This window comes from Cicer arietinum, chromosome 7 (assembly GCF_000331145.2).
Source record: "Cicer arietinum cultivar CDC Frontier isolate Library 1 chromosome 7, Cicar.CDCFrontier_v2.0, whole genome shotgun sequence".
In the NCBI taxonomy this organism is placed as follows: Eukaryota; Viridiplantae; Streptophyta; class Magnoliopsida; order Fabales; family Fabaceae; genus Cicer; species Cicer arietinum.
In genome coordinates this window covers 21,007,876-21,018,844 of record NC_021166.2, presented here as the reverse complement: position 1 = coordinate 21,018,844, position 10,969 = coordinate 21,007,876, and the positions used below count along the sequence as shown (strand labels likewise).

Sequence of the window (10,969 nt, the reverse complement as noted above, 5' to 3'; positions counted from 1 at the left end):
TCATTAATGTCAATCCATTTTTTTAGTAACATTTTATAAAATAAAAATATATATTCTATTTGACAGAAAATACATAAATTTATTAAAAATAATCATAAAATAGGAATATGTGAAAAATTATTAAAAAAGTTACTTCCAATTATTAAAATCTATCATCTATTATATATATTTAAAATAGACTCCGATGCCACAACAACTTATTTTTTTTACAAACTTTTGATGAAATATATTAAATAATTTTTTTTTACAACAACTTCTCATGCTCGTAATTAAAATATCATAATAATAAAACAAATAAATTTAGACTACGCTACAATATAATTCAACATTAACATTTTTTTTAAAATAAAAAATATTAAATAGTAAATCATATTTATAAATTTTTACATCTCTTTTTTGGGTTTATATTTTACATTTTATTTCGTCAAATAAATACAAATACCATTATATGTTGAAAAATAAATTAACAATCAAAGTACAATGCGTCAAACAATTATAATATATAATAAGTTATCATACGAATTTTACAAAATATTTTAAAAATTAAATTAGATGATTGTGATGAACATGATTTTCCTTCATTTTAATTTTTTTAATTATATTCAATTATTACAAATCAATAAAGTAATATTATAAGATAGTTATAATACATAAAATATTATTTATAAAACTTATAAAATTAATTAATTAATATCCGCGTAGCGCGCGGACCATAATCTACTTATATTTTATTAGTATAAGGAAAAAGGAGTTAGTGATGCAGGACAAAAGGAGTCTAAGGTGCAAAAGTTAAATCAATGTTTCAATTTTGCATATGGTCAAACACATTACTGACATATTGGATCTAGATTTTCTAGAACTTGCAGTAGGGGATCCCTAGACCTGAATGGTCACATTTACTTTCTGTCGTTGTCTATTATGTGCCCCCATGTCTATCACACTTCCCCTTAGAACAAACAATGCAAATTGGTTGAGTTAAGGGTCTCAAATTCAGGGTTGTCTTGAATATTTTCGGATATTCCCTCACTAAAAATATAACCAGAAATAATTATTTGCAATTTATTAACATAACTAGTTATTTATATTTAATTTTGTTAGTCAATTTAAATGTTTAATTTTATATTTAAATTACGCTTCATCTAACTTACATAAAAAAGTGTATATTTAATTTGAAAAAGCAAACAAATTAATCAAATGAAGGACAATTTTTATATACTATCATCAAATAAATTGAAAAAAAAATCAAATTTAACTTGTTATATTTTGTTACAACTTATATGTGTTAAATTTTATTTAAAGTGAAGTTTTATTTTAATCCTTGAAAAAAGTTGTGAAACTTAATTTAGTAAAAAAATAAATAAATAAAAAAACTTCCAAAGCACCTTTGTCAACCTTTAGTCTCCAATTTAGTCCCAAAAAATAAAATAAAAGCATTTTTGGTATTTAAAAAAAATTAAATCGAAACAACTCCATCCCATATCTAAACCATTATCGAAATATTGAATTTAAAAAGAATAATTAAGTACTCACAATAATTAAAAAGAGTCAAAATAGATTCTTAAAATATAGAAAATAATCCCTTATTAATTTATTCATCATTAATTTCCGTAAACTAATACATTTTTAATTCAAACTATCTTATTTTAGAGATTAAGTTATCTTTTTTAATTATTATAAGAGACTAAACTATTTTATTTTAATTATTTTTAAGTATAATTGTCTCTTTATGACGATAATTCAAATAGAAAATAAATTATATCAATTTATTTACTTTTTCATAAACTCAATAGTGTTTTTTATTTTTTAGAGACTAAAATCCTCTTCACTCTTTTATCTATTTTTGGTTATAAAGGGGAGAGAGAGAGAGAGAAAATATTCATTCATTAATCCCACTTCCTAGTAAGGATCCAGCTATTTTGTTTTGATGACTTATTATTTTAGACATAGCTACCTTAAATACAGCCTTTAATTCTCAATAAGAAAGGATGTGTCACACAGTTTGTGATCTCTCTAATGAATAAATCCCTTTCTATTTTAACTTACCATATACATAGTAACACACTATAATCTTATTCCTATGGCACCCTACCTATGTTATTTAGTGGCATAAAGTAGTTGAGCTACCTAACTAAAACATGCTAAGTTTTGTAACCAAACACACACCTTTAATTAATTAACACCTTTGAAATATCCATCTTCAATTTTCAATCTTGTTAATTCAACCCCTCTTGTGTTTCTTAAGCTTTCATCGTTTTTTTTCTGTAATGGGTGATTTCTCCTATCCTTATAAGCGCCTCTACTACACTTTTTACAACTGGACCACTTTCTTTGGATGGTAATAATAATTTACTAGATATTTTGTACCTTGTTATCTCTTATAGTATTCAAAAAAACTCAAGTCTCGAGAGCAATAGACGTGAGAATGTATTGAAAAAAAAAATTAAGTCAGTTTTATATGAATGAATTAATCTGATATATCAAAAAATTAATTTTTTTTAAGTGTTTTTTGTTTCTTAATTTGTGTAGGGCACGCGTTTTGTATATTGTTTTGAAGACATTGATGGAATTGGGTCATGAACATGTTTACAGTGCAGTAGAAAAGCCTTTGCTTGTTTCTCAAACAGCTGCTGTATTAGAGGTATTTGGTGGAAAAAAGTTTAGATTTTTATGTGCTTTGGATTTTGTTTGTTTTCTATTAATATTTTCAAATTGTCTTGTGGGAATTATCTTAAGCTTCTTCTTTCTGTTTGACTTTTGGGTACTCTTGTTGTATTGCATCATGGTATGGTATGAGATGCTAGGTTCTTCATGGATTGGTAGGTGAGTAATCTCTTGCTTAATTTGTGGCTTAAATGCTTAATTAATTGAAGATTGAATTTTTTTCTCCTTTCAAACAAAAATGATGAAGGGATGGTTAGGTCTCCAATAACAGCAACATTTCCACAGATAGGTTCAAGGATTTTCTTGATTTGGGGTATCTTGTGGAGTTTTCCTGAGGTGAAGACAAAATTTAACTTTTATTTATTTATTGATGTTATTTGATGTAACACATACATTTCAGATTGAAGACGTATTCAGTGTCTAACACTAGTGTTCGATACCGATACAATATTGACTTGTGTTATTATATTTAATTACCTTCATTTTCTCAAATATGTGTTATCGTGTGTTTTCTCTGTTAGTATATCAAATTAATTCAGCATTTTATCACATTCCATTATTGAAAATTTGTGACATCTTTGAATGACAGAGTCGGTCACATGTGCTTGTTAGCCCCCTACTTATCAGTTGGTCAATTGCAGAGGCAAGTCTTTCATCATATTCCTTTTTCATCTTCTATGTGACATTCATATATCTATCTTGTACTAAAGTTTTTTGTTTGCTTTGTTGGTTATGACTTATGATTGGAGATAAACTTGCACTAAGTATGTTGACATATGGTTTTGTCACATTTGTGAATGCAATATGTTTCCATTTTCTAACTGAAAACTTAGTAGTTGGTTGTCTCTTAGTGCCCTTTTGGAAGTCAAAAGTTTCCTTGCCAATAGAGCTTATCTTGAAAGAGAATTGATATTTTGAGTCACAAATTTGACATTAAATTTTGATATCAATTTAAATGGTTAACACAATTCAAATATAAAGTTAATTAAATTTAGTAGATGATTAATGAATATAATAAAATAGAACAAAGATCAATATATAGTTAATCATCACAATTGTTGTTACAATTACAGATTAGTCGCTTTGCTTTCTTTGGATTTAAAGAGGCAGCTGGATTGACTCCATCATGCCTTTTGTGGCTTAGGTATGAAACTTGAATTTAAGCCACATCAATGGTAAAGCTTATATTGCTTTCATTATTGACTACAATTAATTTTCTCCTTGCAGATATAGCGCCTTCACAATTCTGTATCCTGCAGGCATATTCTGTGAAATTGGTCTTATATACGTAGCCTTGCCATTCATTAAGGTAAAGATTTTTAATAGCAAACTAACATTAACATTTCTTATAGAATAGAATTTGTTTGTTGTTTTAGTTGGATCCCACTTCTCTAAAATTTAGAGAATATTACTCCATCTATTCAATTTTAGTTGCCATTTTAAAATTATTTGTATATATTAAGAACACTGATAAATTTAGTTACGTGTAATAAACATATAAGAATATTATTGATAAAATAATAGTTAATGTTGCATTGAACATTAAAAATGATAAATAAAAACAATTTACAATTTTTTTTACAAAAGCAACAATTAAAAAAAAAACAAAAAGTAACATTTAACCAAAGGAAAGCCTTCTATAAGAGGACATCCTACATACAAGAGAAACTAAAGATTGGCACGACCGACCTAAATCTACAAAAAAAACTCTTGGGTGAATGCTCATTCAGCTTCCACGTTTTTTGTTTTTACTGGATTTTAATATCCGATAGTATATTTGGAAGTGGGAAGCAAAACATAGAGGCGTGTGAGCATTCACCAAACCCTTGGCCTAAAGGCTGACCAACAAAAAAGCCTCACCTCAAACAAAAAGACCTAGTATTAATTTATGAGATTTTGTTCTTCCACTCTCCAATGCTATCTGATTGATTAATTCGGAGATGTATTTTGACAAAAAAAAAAACACACGGATTAACTAATTCCAAATTATATTTTGAAGACTTTTGAAAATATAAGACGACGGAAGAAGTTATCTAACTTTTTTTTTATTAGATTCATCATTGATATAAAGACAATCACGGGTAAAAAATATCAAATCTAAGATGATTAGAATAAATAATCAAAATAATTTACTGAAAATATATTTTCAATAAAATCACACAATGTAATTGATTGTTTTTTTTATTTATTATAAAAATAACTAAATTGTGACCTGCAAATTGCGCGACTGTCAATTAATTTTTATTTTAAAGTAATATATTATATATATTGTGAAGTTAATTATTTTGAGTAAAATAGTTATAAAAAAGTTTTAAATAAGAAATATAGAGAGAAGATATTTTAAACACTCATAGTTTGTACAATTTAAACTTTTCAAATATACGTGATTGATACGAGGGGACAATGTTAACTCTTCATTAGAAGATGTTATCTTTTGTATTGGTTGGGTTGGATGAATTCATTTATTTTTTATTCATTCATTCTACTAACTTTTTGTCTATATCTCTAGCTATAATTAAAAAACCAACAATAAAAAATATAACTCCAGTTACAAACATGATTTAATTGTTATTTACTTTTTTAATTCATTGCATACAAATACATCACAATATTTTAATTACATTTTAATAATTAAAATATAGCAACCATAAACTACCACAAAATATATAAAAACATAATCATCACATATTAAAAATTAATAATTAAACTTATGGCAAAACAATCCAATGAAATTTAAATTAAAATAAATAAAAAATATTGAAACTCAATCATTTAAATTAGCAAGCCTTTGAGAGAAAAAAAACAACAACAAAGTAATTTTTTTTTTAATAAAAATGTTAAATTATTTATTAAATATTTTCAAAGTAATATACAATATGTGTTCATTTTTCTCTTAGTGTTCGAATACATATTTTTTTCCTCTAATACAAAAGAAACTATTTAATCAAAAATCAGAACATAGTTTCAATTACACTCTTTAATAAAAAATCAGAACATTTTTTTACAAATTACACTCGCGCAACACGCTAGTTGTATTCTAGTATAAATATTATTGCAGAGATGAGTTGAAGATCATATATTTGAAAATGAATAACTTCTAACAATTTTTCTATTCACTCGAAACTTTTTATGTATTAAACATCAACAAACTTTGTTTGCCTATAACTTTTTGCAACCCACTCTTGAAATTTTTTGACCGTCTCAAATAACTATTTGAAAATTCCATTTCACATTCTAGTTATTTTAGATGAAACAATAGCTAAAGTAATTGAAATTGTTCTCCATCCAAAATACCATAACTATAGAATTTGGTTATATTTTGTATTGAATTTTTATTTGGCTTGATTTCGTGTAACATTTTTATTATATAAAAAAATTATTATTATTTAAGGTTTTTGAACCTTAAAATATTTATATTTTTCTTTATAGTGTTCCTTCCATATATATCACCTATATTTGCATAGTAAATAATTGTGTTAATATTTTGAATGTTATTATGAATATTATTTTTATCTAACTACCACTTATGAATGAATGTTATCACAAACCACAAAACATACAATATCATTTAGTGTATGCTTAGATTAACGGTGAAATTGACAAAATTACGAAGAACATAAAAAATTGAAAATGTCAAAAAGTACCTAAATTTATAAAATCTAATGTTTCAAAATTAATAATCATATAAAATTAAAAATATATTATAATTAAACATACAACTTTAACAATAAAGAAATGTATAACTTTTAACAAATATATAGGAACACTTCAATGAAACCAAAAAGCTTGAATAAATCAATTTCACATTTAAAAAATATTAAAGAGAAGAATTACATATCTAAAGTTGCAAAATCTTATGAATAGTCTCATTTTAAAATACTTTACATGGATTGTATTAGTCAATAATATTTTATCTTTTCTTTTGTACCAAAGCAAACCTAATTTATATATAATTATTCAAAAATATATTTATCTTTAGGCATATAAATATAGTATATTCTACTCTAAAACAATAATAATATTATTTTTAAATTACATATTATTGTTATTTTATACACACTAATAAAATAAATTATGTCGCACAACGCGCAAATTAACATCTAGTTTATATAATGAGTAGTGCAATCTGAAAAATAATAGTTTAATTTGAATTTGCAATATATGTCAAAATGTTGTTCATAACATTTTATCTATTTGATAGACTCTTGTAGATCTTGATGTTGTATAGAGTATTGTTTAAAATTTAAAATTAATGGTTAAATATATTTTAATCCCTAAAAGATGTTCATTCTTTTAAAATGGTTCAAACTAAAAATAGACAAAAGAATTCAGGGTGACTAAAGAATATTTGGTGGTTGGGGTTAATGTATGCTAATAATATTTGAAATAATGTGGTCAAATGTGGTTGTGAAATTATGGTAATAGTTTTGTGGTTGTGATATTAGATGACAAAACATGTATTTATAAGGGTGCTAATTAAAGATAACAATAGTTAGAAATTAAGATATTCAATGGAGGGTGAAACTAGTTATTTTTCTGCTGTTTTTTCATCTTATGTGTCTTAAGTTGACACCTCTTGTGCTTGTAGTTCTTTTATATATGTGTGTGATATGTTATATTATTACATTATTTCAAATAATGAGTGTCATGATAAATGTTTTATATAACTCATATTGCTAACTCTATTAATCAATTATATTATAAGAGTTGAAATATTATTTTTTAACTATGAAAAAATTACATATTTAGAAGTATGAGACTTTTATAGGAATAAAAATTCTATATGTACTTGTATTTACAATAAAGATGATATTTCTTCTCAAATGAAGAAATTTCTATATCTTAAACATGGTTTGTAAAGTTTTGAATTGAGTATAAAACATGTAACAACTAATCACAAGTAATAAAATTGTGACAAAGTATAAAGATTACGTGTATTGAATTGAAATGTCTTTTGATGCAACAAAAGCACGTATTATATTTTTTCTAACAAAAAAAGTATATATTGTTGAATTTCCATTCAAGAAAGCACATGTTATTAGTTCAAAAGATTTTGACCCAACAAAAATAAGTAACGGCACTTTCTCCGCCAATATTCTTAGCAATCCAACAATAAAAGATATGTATAATTAGTCGAAATATATTTTAGCATTAAGCAAGAGAGACATACATACTCTCAATTTAGAGGAAGTTGTATTAAGAATCACTTCACTGTCAAAATCTTTTATAGTAAGAAACTTCTCATATTATTAAGTCCAATATCATATATTTATAGAATAGATGTATACAATTGCTAACAATTAAGTAAAAGCAAGTCCTATGCTTTTTAGGCGAGACCTCAAATGACGGCATGAGAAGCTATATGGGACGGGTAGAGTCAAAAATGAAAAGTTAATTAATTCATACAAAAAAAAAACGTATTGAGTAGTAATGTTGATTAATTTGAAAGATTTTGGACTTATGAAATAATAATGTGGGATTAATTTGGAATATTTTGTATAGACACCATGAAATAATAAGTATTTTAAGGAGATATAGTATAAGGTAGTGATTGATGTATATAATTGGTGGAAAATAAAAGGTAGAAAAAGAAGATTGACACATCAAATTTTTGCTGAAGTGACACAAATTCAATTTCGTAACATTCGACCCCATGAAATGTCAACATGTGAAAACGACACACCACTTATAAATAATTTTTAAATGATATTTCATTTGCACTCACACATATGATTTAATATGATCTTAAAATTTGGATTGAACCTAACTCAATCCCACAAATCCCATTATGTAAGTTAAAAACTATCCACCATTTATAAGCATATTTTGGTAACATATCTATGTGAAACTTTTAACAAAAGTCATTCTTTTATAAAGACCAGTGACTAAAAACATGATTTTTTCCACATTAGGTCCATAATTGTGTTGGACCGACCGTGATTAATTTGTTATAATTAGAAAGGAAATATGAGCCGTCTCATTTAGAAAAATATGCATTATTCATTTGCTTGACTTTATTGTTGATTCATATTTCAAAATCCCGATAATATGCAATGTCATGAGATTTCTATTATATTTAAAGTTTAACGCAATCAACCATCACAGTAAATTTGTTTTACAATAACGTTCAAACGTATCATTTTGTAAAATGGGGTTCACAATAAGTTGAATCCACCCTTATTTTGAAGATTCTACATTCATAAATCTACTTAGAGTCCCCTTTCACTTTATATTTATATATACTAGAAATATTTTATAATATGATTTATGAAGAACATGAATTAATATCAAGTTAATGATAACATGGTAATTTTGTAGGAATCTGAGAAGTATTGCATAAGGATGCCCAACAAATGGAATTTGTCATTCAATTACTTTTATTCGTCAATAGTTATATTGGGAATGTACATTCCAGGCATGAACAAACCATCTTTTTTACTACTCATTTACCTATATTTGTTTTCTTTCACTTACCTTATACTTTAATGCATTAAATTGATTTATTGATTCAATGCAGGTAGTCCTCACATGTATAGATACATGCTTGCGCGGAGGAGGAAAGTCCTCTCCAACTCGAGAAAGAAGGAGTAGTGGCAACATTAGTTGTTTTCATTGATTTTTTACCAAACATAGACATGTCTTAGTTTGGATCAAGGAAAACAATTGTTTTTCTTGTTAGTCAATCGTTAAAAGACAGCATGCCATACACAATTTATTATTTGCAACTGTTAGGTAGGTTACATATATGGCACAAACTTGCTTCCTTATAATTGATGTTGTTTTACAATTAGCTATTGTACACTTTTAACATGAGACATAAAAAATTATTACTTTTATTGCAATATCATTTGGCAATGAAATGACATAACATTAGCATAAGGTGTGATAAACAATGACCGATATGGTTGCAAATATGAGATGTTAACAGTTTATGTCAATTAGGTGTGATAAAAAATTTGTATCTAGATGTATCTGTGAATATAATTCACCATGAACTCAGAGCAAGTAGCTTAACAGGTGTCCACGAATAAAATAAACAAATATTTCAACTACATGCTAGTTAATGGATATGCATGCAGATGTAATGATATTTATATTTCCAGATATATGTTGTGGGTATCCATACTCATTAGCAAATTAGTATGATTACTAAAATACCTTATATTACTTAAAGACTATTTTGTTGCAAAAGAAGGAAGATACTCTTTGATGGATGTGTGATGCATGGAGTTTATTAATTAAGTGATTAGCAATTTTGTTTTAAAAAATAGAGGAATAAATTATAGTGATTAAAAAGATAATTTATTTCCGTAAATGCAAGTTTTTTAAAAAAATGCATCTATAGATATATGCAGATACCACATATAGTGCAATGCTAGTTAAATATCTACATAAAAGATACATACACTTATACGAAGATATAAATATGATTTTATATCAAGTTGATTTTCCACTTATAGTTTTTATGTCAACAAAAGTATTTTATATAAAAAATAAATTTGCACTAGTAGCTTCATTGAGTGTGCATAAATTTGAGCAGGAAAATCAGAGGATACTGCCAGAAGATACCACCAAAAAAATACCATTAGAGGATGCCACCATAGAAAACCACCAGAGGGTACGACCAAAGAATGCTACTAGAGGATACCACCCGAGGAAGTAAAAAGGCCAGAGGAAACAAAATCAAATCAGTCAAATTCACACGCTGGAAAAGTTCACACATATGCCTCTGATAGCGTGCTTCTGGTAATTCAGTGTTCTTTTGGTAGCTTAGCATGTTTCTGCGTCTGCCTCTGAAGACTATAGTGTGCTTCTAGTTAGCATGCCTCCATGAGTTTGTGCGTCTGCCTCTGAAGAATTATGTGCCTCTGAAGATTCATCATGCCTATGGAGTTTTTGTGCCTCTAGTGAACGGTAACTTCAACATGCCTGTGGTGAACAATAACTATTGCATGCTTATAATGAACATTAATTTTAGTATGCATATGATGAACAATGACTTTAGCATGCCTCTATTGAACAATATTTTTTAGCATGCATCTGAAGTCTAAAGTCATTGTGCAAGTCTGCATCTGAAGCATATATTCCGATGACTCTGAAGACTGCAACTCGTTTGAAGAGTGTTGTCTCTGATACACAACAAACTCTGAAGTTGCACTAACTTTGATAATGCAACAAAGGTGAAGTTGCCCATGCCACTAATTCTAAATCACACAACTTTGCATCTGCTTTTGATGATGATTATTCAAGCAACACAACATCTGACTCCAACAATCATGTCAATAATTATGATGGAGAAAATTCAACG

The 10,969-nt window shown here is 26.7% G+C and overlaps 1 protein-coding gene across 1 annotated transcript; it reads left to right on the top strand.

Annotated features, from left to right (window-relative positions):
• The first annotated feature begins 2,056 nt into the window (after window positions 1–2,056).
• LOC101495386 (very-long-chain (3R)-3-hydroxyacyl-CoA dehydratase PASTICCINO 2A-like) lies at window positions 2,057–9,503 on the top strand. Its single transcript, XM_004509629.4, has 9 exons — window positions 2,057–2,335; window positions 2,527–2,638; window positions 2,802–2,820; window positions 2,909–2,997; window positions 3,251–3,304; window positions 3,735–3,805; window positions 3,889–3,970; window positions 8,980–9,076; window positions 9,179–9,503. The coding sequence occupies exons 1-9, from the start codon at window positions 2,265–2,267 to the stop codon at window positions 9,250–9,252; spliced, it is 669 nt and encodes a 222-aa protein (XP_004509686.1). The 5' UTR covers window positions 2,057–2,264; the 3' UTR covers window positions 9,253–9,503.
• The last annotated feature ends 1,466 nt before the right edge of the window (window positions 9,504–10,969 follow it).